This window comes from Budorcas taxicolor, chromosome 11, assembly GCF_023091745.1.
Source record: "Budorcas taxicolor isolate Tak-1 chromosome 11, Takin1.1, whole genome shotgun sequence".
Taxonomy (NCBI): Eukaryota; Metazoa; Chordata; class Mammalia; order Artiodactyla; family Bovidae; genus Budorcas; species Budorcas taxicolor.
The window spans coordinates 87752223-87767840 of NC_068920.1; the positions used below are offsets into that span (position 1 = coordinate 87752223).

Consider the following 15618-nt stretch of genomic DNA (forward strand, 5'->3'; position numbering starts at 1 on the left):
AGTTGCACCTGAGAAGGACAATGAACCCACAGAGGACACAGCCAGGGGCTGCCCATTCTGGGCTGGATGGTGCCTGAGATGGGAACCCTGTCAAAGAAAGTCATCTCTCCTGTGTGCTCGAGGCAGCAGCACTGTGTGGGGATCCCACTGAAAGTTTTCTGAACCCAAGTTTTTCAATCTGAAAAGTGGGGAATATGTATGGGAGATTGTTGTTGTTCTTTAGTTGCTCAACTATGTCTGACTCTTTGCAACCCCATGGACTGTAAGCCTGCCAGGCTCCTCTATCTATGGGATTATTCAGGCAAGAATACTGGAGTGGGTTGTCCTTCCCTCCTCCAGGGGATCTTCCTGACCCAGGGCTCAAGCGTGGGCCTCCTGCACTGCAGGCAGATTCTTTACCATCTGAGCCACTAGGGAAGCCCTCAGAAGAGATTGGGTGAACTAATTCAGGTAAAAAAACTCAATACAGTGTCCCAGGCCTAGTTGAGACAGCACGTGGTCATATTCTGCTTCTTATCTCATAATCACCTCATGACCCTCTGATGAACAGGGGCTATAGCCATTTTTTGCCCCTGGGTTTCCTGCCCGGGGAGGGTGCAACATTCTCACCTTGGTTCTACATCTGATACTCAAAGCAGTGTAAAATCATCAGATGTACTGGAATATATAAAATAACATCAACTTTGGGCAAGAAAATGCTTTGTGGTGGGCAGGGCTGGGGGAGAGTTTGATACAGTGGAAAGAACATCACATCGGATTAAGTAGCAAATTTAAATGCTTGACTTTTGAATAACAACTGTCATTGGGCTCAGTCACTAAGCTGTGTCTGACTGTTTTGTGACCGCATGGACTCTAGCCCACCAGGCTCCTCTGTCCATGGAATTTCCAAGGCAAGAATAGTGGAGTGGGTTGCCATTTCCTCCTCCAGGTGATCTTCCTGACCCAGGGATGAAACCAGCGTCTCCTGCATCTCTTGAATTGGTAGCTAGGTTCTTTACCACTGAGCCACCTGGGAAGCCTTTAATAACAATAGCAGCAACAATTACTGAGTGTTCTGTGCCAGGCACCATGCTATGCACTGTACATAGATTTTGCATTTTACATCAGGACAGCCCCAGTGTCACAGGACCTGTTATTGGTTCCATTTCACTGAGGAGCGTTCTGAAGCTTAGAGGAGATAGTTTCTTGCTTCAGGCTGGAGAGCCAGCAAATTCACTCTCAACCACTATATACTGAGTAGCTCCCAAGTGCCAAGTGCTTTGTATGTGTGTCTTGTGGAATTTTCACAGCAACCTGTTTCACAGATGAAGAGATAGAGGTTGAGGTTCAAAGAGAATACATAATTGACTGACCTGTAAGTGACAAAACTGGGATTCAGTCCTGATCTGACTCTAAAGGTTGGGTTTATCTCCCCCACGGTTCTACTGCTTTGCTTCTGGCCTCAGCTGAAGGTTGAAAGAGAGTCATAGTCAGAAACGGACATAGTATCTGGGAAAGTGTATCAAATAAAGGCATGAGATTCAAGGCGATTTGACAAATGGGGTTGCCTCTGGGAGAATTGGGAGCAACCTGAAGCCTGGGAGAAGGAACTGAGAAGAAACTCTGGGAATGGTTGGGAGGACGGAGAAGGCCTGCTTTTATGTGGTGCCAGTTGCCTGGTGGTGATGCTGGCTTTCAGGTTGCAGGGGTTTTGCAGGGCTGGGCACCTACATTGCTTCATTATCCGCACCACGTAATTGTGAGCAGAATTTGTGATTAAGCTAATTTGGCCATGAAGTTGCAACGCATTCCACCCCTTTTTGTACCAGATAACCCTTCCAGTCATCCACGTCGAAGTCACACCAGTCTGGATGGATTCTCAGAGCCTCCTCACTCAGCTTGCTTGGGGCTCAGCCAGCACTCCGCGGCCATCTGCCCAGGCTGCAAAGTTCTTTGTTGCTCTTGGCATGTTTAATAGCTTAATTTCTATTTTTCTGTTTGGAAATGCAGTTCATCGGCATCGAAGCAGCAGTGGGTGCTAAAATGGTTTCTGATTGCTATCTTGAATGTTAATATCCTAATACATTTTATCATCAATGACCTGTTCCCCCTTGACACAAGCTCTCACTCCCTTTTTGCAAAGATAGGCATGCAGCCTGCCTTCTGATAGGCCACGCGGCCCATCTCATTCCTTTGCTGTCTCCCTCCCTGCTTTTCTCAGATACCATTGTACTTTGCCAATGAAATCCACAGTCGTGGGAAATCTTTGACTTGGAGGATATGAGAAAGTGTTTCATTTTGCCGGCAGGGTTTAATAGGAATGATCTAATCTCTAAGAGGCATACATTATTTAAATTCCATGCTTTTGGACAAGGGGGCCCCTGAGACTTTTGAACTGTAGCAGGGACAGGATTTTGGTTGGATTCTGTTCAGTAGAGTCGACTGATGGTTTTCCTGTTTGTAATTCGGTGCAGGGGCCAGGTTATGCTTGTAGCAGGGGACAGTACTAGTGGTAAGAATGCTGGGGAACATTTTCTTTATCCAAAAACCTAAAATCATGGGCTCTTGGGGCAGAAGGGGTGCAGAGAGTCATCTCCTGGCATCATCAGTGTGTTATTTGGCTCCCATTTGGACCCCAAACTCAATATCTCAAGCTCAGGTGAGTGGCCCCTGTGGAGCTACCTGAGAGCTTTCTGCCCTCCCTCCCTCCCTGCCCTCAGAGTGTGCCTAAAAGATCACAGGGGCCTCATCTGGGGCGGGGAGAGGCATCAAAGACCCCTGTGGGTGGAACTGAAATTCTGAGGGAAACTGTCAGCCCTCTCAACCACTAAAAGGCTGAGTCAGGAAAGAAAGTGGGGCTCACACATGGCTCAGGGAGTGTGGATCAGGAGTGGAGCCAGATGTTGGGGGCAGGGACCCAAACAGCATTAGTTCACCGTGAGTTTTTACCTCCTAGAGAGTCTCCAGTGCTCCAGGTATAGCTCCCTCTTCTTCCCCTCGTGCCTCTTTGGAATATCATTTTAGTACAAATTACCTACCTTCCTTCCTGCCTAGGGAAGGGGCTTGAAGGAGTGAATAATTCCAGAACAGGCTCTGGGACACCTCCAGAAGTGGAGACTTTCCCCACTTCTGCATAGGTTTATTGGCTGTGTCTCCTGACCAGCAGACAGTAAGCTAAACACTGGGGGTGCAAATAGGATTGTCAGAGTCTCTGCCAGGCTCACAATAGAGACATACTGACAATGTATTATAGCTTGATAGGGGCCGTGATTGAGATATGTGTGTGTACGATGAGAACACAAGTGAAGAGTAATTCATTCTGACTTGGGAATATCTGGAAAAGCTTCAGAAAGGAGGCAATAACTGATCTTGACCTTGGAGGAGGAGGAGGTGTTCACCAGGCTGACCCTTCCGAAGTAGTACTTGCTAAATATGTGCCTGCTCTTTGCTGGACCATGGACAAAAAAGGGAGGGGCCAGTAGTTCCTTCCCTCAAGAGACTCACAGCTTGTTGAGGAGTCCAGCCTGGCACGACTGAGCCAACTGAAACTCTGCACAGGCAGATGGAAGGCGGGGGTGGGTACCAGGGTTACTTGGTGATCCAGGGTTTCCGGAGTCGCTACTCATGGAGAACACACTCTGTAAGGACAGCTCAGACCTCGGAAGGATATTGACCTCAAGAGGCCCAGCTCCTCTGACCTTGCTCATCAGCCTGCTTCTGTATAGAAGTAGCTTGCTGGATTGGGAGGTGGGGAGGGAGGGTATGAGGGTGGGTGGAGAAGGCTGGTGGTGAGAATTTAGTAGGATTGGGTTTGTCAAACACAGGTGCCAGCACACCCTTGAGCATGGGGTCCTTCAGTCCTGCACGAGCACCACTCACATGCCCAGCCTTTGCCTATGATGTTGCTTTCATCTGGAATGCCTTCCCTTTCTTGCCCAGGCTGCTCTTTTATACTGATTTCAGGTTCACCAGAATATTTTATATCAGTTAATTTCTGTTCCTCATCATTAAGCTGGGTTTGGCATTGTTCTCTGTTGTTGTTGTTTTTAACTCCCCAGTGAGATTATAAGCACCTTGAGAGTGGGAATAGTGTCTTTTTCTTTTTTTCTTTTTTTTAATCTCCCATGAGCAATTTGTGTCATATAAAGGATAGGGGCTTCTGGAGACAGTCTTGGCATTGAATCTCAGCATTGCCATTTACCCTGGAATGGTGAGGTCAGTTTCCTTACCTGTGAAACGAGATAACACAGTTTGTTAACCTTGACTTTGGCAGCAAAGGGCTGGATAATCCTTTGTCGTGGGGGCTGTCCTGTCTGCTGCAGGAGGTTTAGTAAGTAGCATCCCTGGCCTCCACCTACTAGATGCCAATAGCACCACTCCCTCTTCAGTCATGACAATCAAAAATGTCTCCAGATATTTTTGTGTCCCCCCCATAAGTGTTCCTTGTGGCAAGTGTCCCTGTGCAGTTCCTTGTGTTGTCACGTTTTGCTTGTGCAGCAAAACTGCTTCCAGTTGGGAACCCATGGGATGGCACTGCCTGTTGGGGATGTATCAAACCTCATTGTTAGTGCATCTGGAACATAGTAGACATTCCATAAATGCTGATTCTCCCTCCTCCCTAATTCACCCGGCACTTTCCATGTTGCAGGTTGATGGATTGACTGGAGCTGTGACTCTAGGTTTTAGCAGTTTGGGTTGGAAATGTCATGAACTCTCAGGTTGCCCCCACGATGCACTAACAGAGTTACTATCATTTTCTTAATTGCAGATTGATCTGGAGCCAGAAGGAAGAGTGTATGTGATCATTGATCTCTCGGGGTCGTCGGGTGAAGGTAGGAGAGTGTGACCTCTCGTCCTTGTTCTCGTCCATTGACCCTTTCGTCTTTTAGTCTCTCCCTTCCATCTTTGGCTGGGACATATTACAGTGACATGTAATTAATTGGCACCGTATAAAGGAAAAGGTTATTTTGAAGATGTTTACACCTATGTACCAAAAGAGACCAGCCATGCCATCTGTTAGCTCTGGTGGAGCAGAGGGAAGATTTTCGTCTTACAGAGTCAGACCAGTAAAGCAGGCATTCCCGGGCGCAGATGCCCAGGCAGGCTTTGGAGGGGTGGCTGCCTCTCCTGGGAAGCTCGCATGGGGTTTGTGCGTGTGCAGTGGGACGGAAGTAAAACCAGTTGGTGTAAGGGTAATCAGAAATGAAATAAATGAGGTGTCAAATTTCAGAGTCCTATTTCTTTAGAGCTTTAATAGAAATGTTACTTCTATAAAGAGGGATAAATTAGGAGTTTGGGATAAACATACGCACTTGAAAACAGGGAGGTGGTGGCAGACTTGGGCTCTAAGGAGGTTGGGAATTAGGACTGAAACTTAGTTATAGGGACCATCTTTCCTCTCCTCTTCTCTATGAGGGCGGGGGACAGAACGGTTGGCTCGAATGTCACTGCAGAAAGATAGGATGAGCAAGGCAGGTTCCTCTTGGCAATGAGAAAAGATGGGGATTAGAGGTTGTGATTCAAAGGGAAAGGCACAGCTCCTGGCTGGAAGACTTGAGCCTTTTACAGCATCTCCCTGGAATACTGGGGATTATAAGCCAAAGCCACAACCCCAAAATTTTAGGGATAAAGCTCTAGTTTAAGGTTCTGTAATGGAGGGGGGATTATGCAAGCAAATTCAAAGGAGCTGGTCAAAAGATGCACTTGACAGGTGTGCCTGGTGATTTTTATTTGACTGTTAACACCTGATTTCAACAGGTGTTCAGAATAATTCAGTAATTGTGTATATGGAGCTCATAATAGAAGTCAGTCCTCTTATAATAGATCTCAATTATTTGGCATAGGTTTAAAACTTTAAACATTCTTCCAAAACTGGTCTCTTACATTTTCTGCTCTTTATTGCAATTACATTTTGGCATTTCCAACTTTCCTTCTCTACTCTCAGCTCTGAACAGCCCAGAATAGAAAACTATTGTAGAAGATTTGAAGATTTAACAATATTTAGTATGAAATATTCAAGATGTGCAAAAAATAATAAAATGGGATTAAGAAATAAAGCACTCAGTAAGGTAAAGCTTTGTGTTACTTTTAACATAATGACTGATCCCAAGTTTACCATACTTCACAGTATTACAGTGGTCTCCTGGTTGGAAATATGGGTGAAACATTTGATGGGAAAAATCAATCCCCCTTTTCCCTTACATAATTCTGCATGCAACAGGATAATTAATTAAATATGTACTTCCTGTGCCAATATGCTGGGCAGTCATTGGGAGGCTTGGTTATTTTTTCCTTTGAAAAAATTAATGACTTGCAAATTATAGAAGATGTCCTTTTTTTACATTAGCGGGAAAGGATATGGACAAATGAATGAATAAATAAATCAGAGGCAATTGGTTTTTTCCTTCTTGCTTCTACAGCTTATTGCATGTGAATGACCAAAGCAGCTTTCATTGGACTGAATTCTTAGTCTATTTTTCTTTTATGTCTTTCATCTAAAGAAAACAGGGTTTACTTTGGAAATGCTGACACATGCCAGACTCAGTAAAGTGCTAGCGTGTGTTGCTCTGAAGAAAATGAGAAGTTTTCTCCTCTTTTTTCTTGCTGTTCCTGGATTCGGAATCATTTCTCTGGATAGTGGGAGAGACTTCCAGCAATCTCTTCCTAGAAGCTGATCTTGGTGCATTCTGTTTGTGTTCTACGCTTCTGTTCTCCCAGTCTTGCTCTGGGATGTTGAGGACTCATGGTCCAAAGGTGGTTTTGTTTTTGGAAAGGTTGGGAGGGTGAAAAGAGGAATGGAGAATAAGCAGCCAAAACATTTGCTACCTTGATTGCATGGTAAGGGTCCAGGGAAAAACAGGTTTGTCACACCCAGACTGTGGACATTCATTGATTCTTATTTAAGTCCTTCTCTTTAGTGAAAATTCCTGACTGTGTATTCTGAGAAAAGGTGAAAAAGAGAGCTGCAATGAGGCATAGCTGACATTTTCACTGCTCTATTATTCTGCCATCAAGCATCCCTTCAGCTTGCCTATTTCAAGTACTCCAGTCAGTCCCATCAATGGAAAAAAAAGATATTCATAGCAATTGCACAAACTTTACACCACATGCAAATAGCAAAGAGCTCAGGGAAAGATGTGGGGGTGAGGCTGTGTGAATACACCCCCTTCTTCTGGGATGTGCCAAAGGATTCTTTTTTCTTGCTAACACACTGTGGAAAGCCTGGACATTTACGTCTGCTAGAGCTGGAGTTAATGTGATTTCTAACTGTCTAATAAAATTCCATTGCTTGCATGTCCTGTGTAGTTCATCATAATGGGATTTGACTGATATGAGCTTTAGCTAAACCAGGTGACCTAACCTCAGACGTATGGGGTCAGGCTGGATAACAGTTAAGGTCATTTCTGGTCATGCAGTTTTGATCTTTGGTATAATTTGAATAGACATCTGTCAAAGCTCAAGCTGAAAGCTGGCTAATATCTGTAACCAGTAGAAGGGGTTGACAGGTACTGTGCCAAGGACTTTACCTACATTATCCCATGCAGTAAACCTTCTCAGAATGTTTTATGTGTTGCTCTAGACTTGGGTGCTTCTTGTGCGTTAGTTGCTCAGTCGTGTCCAACTCTTTGCAACCTCATGGACTGTAGCCCATCAGGCTCCTCTGTCCATGGGATTCTCCAGGCGGGAATACTGGAGTGGGTTGCCATTACTTCCTCTAGGAGATCTTCCCAACCCAGGGATCCAACCCGCGTCTTCTGCGTCTCCTGTATTGCAGGCAGATTCTTTACCCACTGGATCATTGGAGAAGCACCAGGTGCCTCTTAGTGTTTGAAGGCAATGGCACCCCACTCCAGTCCTCTTGCCTGGAGAATCCCATGACGGAGGAGCCTGGTAGGCTGCAGCCCATGGGGTCGCTAAGAGTCGGACACGACGGAGAGACTTCACTTTCACTTTTCACTTTCATGCATTGGAGAAGGAAATGGCAACCCACTCCAGTGTTCTTGCCTGGAGAATCCCAGGGATGGGGGAGCCTGGTGGGCTGCCGTCTCTGGGGTCACACAGAGTCGGACACGACTGAAGCGACTTAGCAGCAGCAGCAGCAGCAATGACCATGGGGCTTCCTGGTAAGCACAGCACTACAGATTCATCAGATACTTAAATCAGAGCGTAATTAGCCTAGGCAACAGAAGCATAAAAAACAATGTATGTAATTCTCAGTTGTGCAAATAATTATTTCCTGTTGTGGACATTTGTTAATATTTTTCCCTTTGTTGTGATGTGATTTGTATATTATTTCTATTCTTTATAGTAATATGATAATGAGCCATCATTTGCAGACTCCCAGAGGAGGGGCAATCAGGGTCTGATCTAGAGATTTCTAGGCTCTTCTTCCATCTTCCATCCAGGTGTCATGTTCACCCACGAGAGTTTTTCAGAGTTTAGACAATAATATAAAGGACAGGAAGTGGATCTCAGTGGTATGTTTGGGTCCCCAAACTGTTTCTCCAATAAAATGCTGAAGATAAAAGCAATTGGAAAGATTTTTGCAGCACATCCGTCGTAAATACTGCAGGTAGATCAGGTTGGGAAATTAATACATATTGTGGAAGTAGAAGATGAAGAGGTGGGTGAAAAAGCAAGCCCTGTCTTCTTTTTCTGTTGCCACAGGCTTCAGAAAGCATTCAGTCTCCTCTCTGGGAAAGGAGAGGAAAGAGTAAAAAGAGAGAGCCTTAGAAATACATCAGTCAGTGGACCGGTGGACTGCACGGACTGATGGACTCCTAAATCCTAGCTCCAGTGTTTACTAGCTTAGAGCTTCAGATTTCTCAGCCATCAATGGGGCTAATAGGATGTATAGTAGGTTTTGATACTGTGATAGAACTGCTTTAAGGACAGAGTACTCACATGAAGGGGCTGCTCGATAATATATTGAAGGCCCTGGAGACCTGAGGGCAGAGAGGTGAGCAACACTCTAGTCCAGCGTTCAGGAAGGAGCAGCAGGCCGGATATCTAGGGAAACAGTTTGAGGGCAAGTTTCTGACTCTGGGGCATGGCAAAAGGTCCAAGAATAGAGCAAGGTGCCAAAGAGGAAATTCATAGAATAATATCTGTATCTTTCAGGGGCTATGAGATTGCTTTTTGCAGAGTTTGGACTTTTCCACAGTTTTGTCCCATTTTCTTTCTCTTTCGTCAGCACCCTTTTCCCACTGAAGTATTCCCCAGAAGGACATTCATTAGCTTGTCTGTGTCTTGTCTCCCTTAATGCCTCGAATGTCTGTTTTCCTAAGCCTGGGCTTGTACCTTCTCTGCTCAGTGCAGACAGAACATGTGGTCCCCACACTCTCATCAGCCCTGGGTAAAAAGCCCTGCATATATTCGAAGACGGTTATTAAATCTCTTCTTCAGGTTCAATCAATCAAATTCCTCAACCTTTCTGAAGAGAGAGTTTAGAAATCTTATCTCATCTTTGCAGCTCTCTTCTAGATTTTTTTTCAAGTTGCACAGACTGGTGGACATGATCATACATGCTTTGCTTCTTTATAAGATGATAATGTGTGTAGAGCAAGTACACACATCTTCTGGCGGGAGATGGTGACATTGAGAGGTCAAGTGATGTGCCTTAGGCCAAACAGTTGATCCCCAGGCCCTGTTGGTTCCTATTCCCGGCTATGATTCAGGGCCCTGCCTGGATTAGGGCCCCAGTAATGAGTGCCCCCATGCCTCTGTGGCAGACACCTCCTCACTGCTTTTAACAGTTTAGTTCTTTTCTTCAGGAAGCTTTTTATAGAAATAGGAAGGTAAAGTTTTTAGTTTTGAATCCAAAGATGACCCAAAGAATCCATTTTATTAATAAGCAGATCTTTGCCCCACTGAAATGAAATGAAAACTTACATGATCCCAGTTTAGAAATGGTCAGCTCCTTTTCAGGCTGTCTGTAAGGTGCATCCATAACTAAGTCTTGGCTGGACTCAAATCCCAGCAGATTAATAATCTTTCTTACCTTGTGTCCATGGCAGGCATTAGAACACTGCCTTCAGAGTTGAAATAGAGAGGCAGGCTTTCCTCTTGACACTCTGCCACTGGTGGTTTTTATCTAGATAACATCTTTCTGATTCCAGAGTCCCACTGAATCTTTAGCTTATAAGGATTCTACTGTTTTTCTTAGAATTTCTTTATTTTTTAATCCATTGCCTTCTGAGGATCAGATCATTAAGCAGAACCATTCATTCAGATGAAGAGTATTCACTAATGCATCTTAGTAAATATGCCAAGTTTGGTGACCATGCTGAATTTGGGGACTGGGAAGTAGAAAATGAGACATGGCATTTGTAAGAGCACATGCACTTGCCTTCAAGGGGCTTGCAATTCCATTAGGAATCCGAGACACCTGCAGGACAAAAGCATTAGAGAACAAATGCAAGATAATATCACACTGAGTGCTTAACTGGTGTTACCAGGAGTTCTCCAAACGGGAATAATTTGAAGCAGTCGTGTCCGACTCTTTGTGACCCCATGGACTGTAGCCTACCAGGCTCCTCTGTCCATGGGATTTTCCAGGCAATAGTACTGGAGTGGGTTGCTAATGCCTTCTCCACAGAGAAACTCAAGAAAGAAGCAAAGCTTGAAGGCTGAAAAGGAAAAGTTAGGTATACCAGATTGACAAGGAAGAAGTGGGAAGGCCATTCTGTGTAGAGAGCATCATATCATCATTATCAAAGAAAGCTTTGAAGCTCTTTTTTTTTTTTGGTAAGGCAGGATAGACACTATAAATTAAATAGATGCCATTTGTATTCTCAAGGAGCTTCCAAACAAAGATAGTCATCAATGTGGCAGACAGAAATTTTCAAATAAGGAAATGAAATAAATGATTAAGCTGTGTTTGAAGATTGAGGGCAGTTCTTTCTGGATGTGTCTTCATGGTCAAGGCCTATCACTCACCTTGGCCACTAAGGAGGAGGGATGTTCTAGGCCAAGTATGGTCAAGTCTGGGTTATGGCAGAAGCACATTTTTAAGCCCGGGACTTAGGTGATTTCAAGGACAAGACCGGTACAGGCATCTCTCTGTGGCCTGCTGTGGTCTTTTCAGCAATCTCATGGAGTCCCACAGAAAGCCTGCTATCACCCTAAAACTTCTCCTTCTCTCCAGCCTGTCTAGCGGGTGTCCCTACATCAAGCCTGACACTCTCACCCTTTTCAAGTTCCGTTCAGTCTCTAATGAGAAACATTACTTTGTATGTTAAAGGGACCTGCCCACCCAAAAAAGGGACTTCAAAGTCAGGCACTGCTCCAAGGAGCTGATGGGTCTCCCTCCTGTGAGGTGTCTCTGGCAATAAGGTTGTGATCCTGCTCACCCCACAGGGTCCCCAGGCATTCGTGGACAAGCTGGATTCTCCGGTAGCGTATGGAGAACAGAAAGCAGCCTCAGTATCTGATAAGAGTGAATATTAACCAAAGCCAGATGTTCAAAACCATCATTCTTGCAATGTGCACCCCACCCCACCCCCACTCCCACATATTCACTTGCTATTGCAACTCAAGACTCAGGGAATGGGCCTGTTAATTTCCAGATTTTTGGCTCCCTCCTTTGTCCTGATGGAATAAATGCTTGTTCCTGGCAGTGGCCATATGCACCAGATGAGACAGGGAGAGTCAGCTTGAAAGCAGTGAGGACCAAACTCCCATTAAGGGGTTTATAATGTCACAAAGAGAGACAATGCTAAAATGCTTGATGAGAAATAAGCCAAGAAACCCTCATTTCCTTCCAAACAGGCTCGAGATGCGCAGCAGTTCCTCTGAAATGAATCATCCATCCACAGTTAACAACAACAAATGCCAACCATTAGCAGATGAAAAACAGAATTGAATCCTGAGTGTGTGGAGAGCAGAGCTCTTTCGGATCACTACCAAAGCCTCCTTCCTCTCGGCCTTTATGGGAGCGTAGATGTGCATTTTCTACTGACTTGTGTGCCTGTTTTACTAATGAAGTAATTGAAGGAGGAATAGTCATGTTGAATAAATAAGTTTAATAGAAAGAATCGGTTTATAATAGATCCTTAGTCAAGAAGCAAGCGCCGGGTATCCTGGTGTGGCCTCCTATTCTGTCTTTGTTGTCTTGCTAGACATCAGTTCTGTGTCTTACAAAGAAGATCGTTTCGGGAAATTCATGTTTGCAGCTCAGATCATACTGAGTCAAAGTGGCTTATAATTTAATCATTTACTGCTGTTGATGTCCTTGTGATTTGGCTTAAAACAAAAGGGTATTTCCATTCATCTAACTTAATTTAGAGAGTTGTCTTTCAAGACCAATTACTTTATTCTTCTATCCAGTTGAAATTGGCCAGTGCTGACAGTTTTATTGATTTTTCTTATTACCTAGCTTCATTGAAACATTCACATTCTCACAATCAAATGCATTTACCATCTTATTCAAGCTGCTCACACTGGGCCTTTTATCTTCCTCCTGTATTATAAACCTTTGGTGTGAGCTTTTGGGGGCCTGGGAAGGTGTGTTTTTTTGTGCACATGCGTATAGCTAAGAACGAATGTCTGTGAATCTCCTATCTCTCCTTCTTCCTCAGTGGCCCTCATTTGAAGCATCTCTTATTTACTTACCTAAGAAATGCTAGGCCCTAGGAGTATAGAGTTAATGAAGATGGTCCCTGCTCTAGGGCATCTGTACTCTTAAGCAATAAGGCAAACACTACACCAGTAAGCACCGTGATGTGTTTGATCATTTGGATAGCTACTGGGAGAACAGAGTGTAGTGGGACTGCTCTTTCTGGAGTATGCAGTCAATAAATGATAACCTCCAGTACTTCCACATGCTCTCGTCAGCTCCATGGCAACCCTAAAAGGCAGGTAATAACAGTCATCCTCTTTTCTTGGTTGAGGAGACAGAGCCACTGTCCACTGAAGGCACATCCAATCAGAAGATATAAATGTAGAGTAGTGCTCTTGCCTGGAAAATCCCATGGATGGAGGAGCCTGGTAGGCTGCAGTCCATGGGCTTGCTAGGAGTCGGACACGACTGAAGCGACTTAGCAGCAGCAGCAGTACTTGATTTAGGGCTTCCCAGGTGGCGCTAGTGGTAAAGAACCTGCCGGCCAGTGCAGGAGACGTAAGAGATGCGGGTTCAGTCCCTGGGTTGGCAAGATCCCCTGGAGGAGGGCATGGCAACCCACTCCAGTGTCCTTGCTTGGAGAATCCCATGGACAGAGGAGCCTGGTGGGCTACCATCCATAGGGTTGCAAAGAGTCAGACACGACTGAAGCAACTTAGCACACATGCATGCATGAATTGCTTTACCAAAATGTGGAGCTTTCGGGCATACCTATGACCTACACATTAATTCATTCAACATAGAACTATTTGGGCACCTTTGCTGCTGCTGCTGCTAAGTTGCTTCAGTCATGTCCGACTCTTCACGACCTCATGGGCTGCAGCCTGCCAGGCTTCTCCGCCCATGGGATTTTCCAGGCAAGAGTCCTGGAGTGGGGTGCCATCGCCTTCTCCGTGGGCACCTTTAGCAGTTACTCTTCTCAGTACCAAGGGCTTCCCTGGTGGCTCAGAGGTTAAAGCGGCTGCCTCCAATGCGGGAGACCCGGGTTCGATCCCTGGGTCGGGAAGATCCCCTGGAGAAGGAAATGGCGCCCCACTCCAGTGTTCTTGCCTGGAGAGCCCCATGGGCGGAGGAGCCTGGTGGGCTACAGTCCATGGGGTCGCAAAGAGTCGGGCGCGCCTGAGCGACTTCACTTCCTTCACCTTCTCAGTACCAGAGACACAGAAGGTGTGTTGGTCGCTCAGTTGTGTCTCGCTCTTTCTGACCCCATGGACTCAGCTCTTCAGACTCCTCTGTCCATGGAATTCTCCAGGCCAGAATATGAGACTGGGTTGCTATTCCCTTCTCCAGGGGATCTTCCCGATTCAGGGATCGATCCCTGGTCTCCCACAGTTCAGGCCGACTTTTTACCCTCTGAGCCACCAGGGAAGCCCTATACCAGGCACCGAGAAGTGAACAGTGAAAACAGAAATCCTTGCCCCCAGGCCCCTTCTCATGGACATGCTTGGGGGTGTGTGGGCTGTCTCTGCATGATATATCACATACTGGAAACCAGAGTTGTCTCTGGGGAAGGGAAAGGGTGAATTTAGAAAAGGGGGAACCATTTTTGTCAATGTCTGTAATCTTGGTTTTCTTTCCCATGTGCATGAGCTGTTAAAGCAATTAGAAAATTTGAAAAAAAAAAAAAATTAGGCAGAAATGTTACCATTCCCATATACACAGAGACTGTGGCTTGCCCATGAACACAGGCTGCGGCAGGTTTCAGAAGACCTAGGCAGAGAGGAATGACCTGCTTAATCCACAGCATGAATGTCTAAGGGCAGCGAGCTCAGAAATAACGCATGACACCCACTTCATGTCACTCAAGACATCTCTGATCTGAAGTGGGATATGCTGAAATTGAGGATGCTGTCAGCGTGTGCCTGTCTCCAAGGACCATGTGCTTCTGACACGTAGAGGCAGGTGGGCCAGGTAGCCAGACTCCGTGGAACAAATGATGGATGAATGATGCTCACAGAGCATTCATTGCAGGAAGCTGCTGGCCTCTGCATGCCCACTCCTGCTGCTGAGAGGCTGCACACCTCTGAATGGACAGTCCCATGCAGGTATTTTTCATTAGCACTAGGCAGCGCTCTCCAGAGTTCAGGGCCGGCTGCTTCTTGTTCCAAGTTTAGTCATCTTCACGGACTGAGAGACTTCACTAGCTGAGGTCCCTTCTGCCTAGCTAAGTAGAGCACACTGGCTGCCAGTGGGTTATTCATACTCTACAGACACTCAAGTTTGCCTGTTTCCTGAAAATTAATAGTGATGTTTAGTTCAGAGAACTGTTTTCTGCAGCAGGAACTCATGGCTTCGACAAATAGCCAGGTGTAAGTTCTTTGGCAACTGTCAGAAAGAATGAAGTTAGGGGAAGTTAAGTCCACTTTCAGGTGTATCTGTGTGTTACTGGGACTAGGATTTCACAGACACCTGCACTTTAGCTTTTGTTCCACAATTGGTTAATTACTGGATATACTGCTGATTCAACAGATGTACATGCAGAGTCTGTTGCCTGCCTGGCACCTTGCCAAGAGCTGGAGCGAACAAGATGTAAAAGACGTAGGTCTTGCCCTCGAGGAGCTCCCAAGCTAGGGTGTGTCTGGCAACAAGGCAGCTGCTTCACTTGGACCTCCGTGGCCTCCTTGGTATACAAAGAGAGAGAGAAATGGGACTATTGATCCTATGGCCCTCTGCAGGGCTGAATTAAAACCAAGAAAAGTTTGCTCAGAGCTGGGCACCTAGAAGGAGGAAGGGAGAGAGGACAAAAATTTTTAAGCCAAATCTCTGTACAGAGATTATTTTAAAGCCTAAATGGATCTGCCATTTCATTATCCCTATTTTACAGATGGAAAAATTCAGGCTTAAGGAGTTTTAATACTGTGGATCCCTTGGATCCTGTAAAGATGCAGATTTGATTCAGTGGGCCTGGGGTGGGGCCTGAGTTGCTGCATTTCTCGTTAGGTCCTAGGAGATGCCCTTGCCACGCGTCCTTGGACAACACTTTGAGTAGTGAGAGACTCTTAAGACCTGTGATTTCCTCT

The 15618-nt window shown here is 45.5% G+C and overlaps 1 protein-coding gene across 1 annotated transcript in view; it reads left to right on the plus strand.

The window, feature by feature from the left end:
• PRKCE (protein kinase C epsilon) overlaps positions 1-15618 on the plus strand; it is a 541807-nt gene that overhangs the window by 206464 nt on the left and 319725 nt on the right. Inside the window, exon 3 of the mRNA XM_052647681.1 lies at positions 4748-4811. Within this exon, the coding sequence (XP_052503641.1) occupies positions 4748-4811 (64 nt within the window). The remainder of the gene's footprint in view (positions 1-4747; positions 4812-15618) is intronic.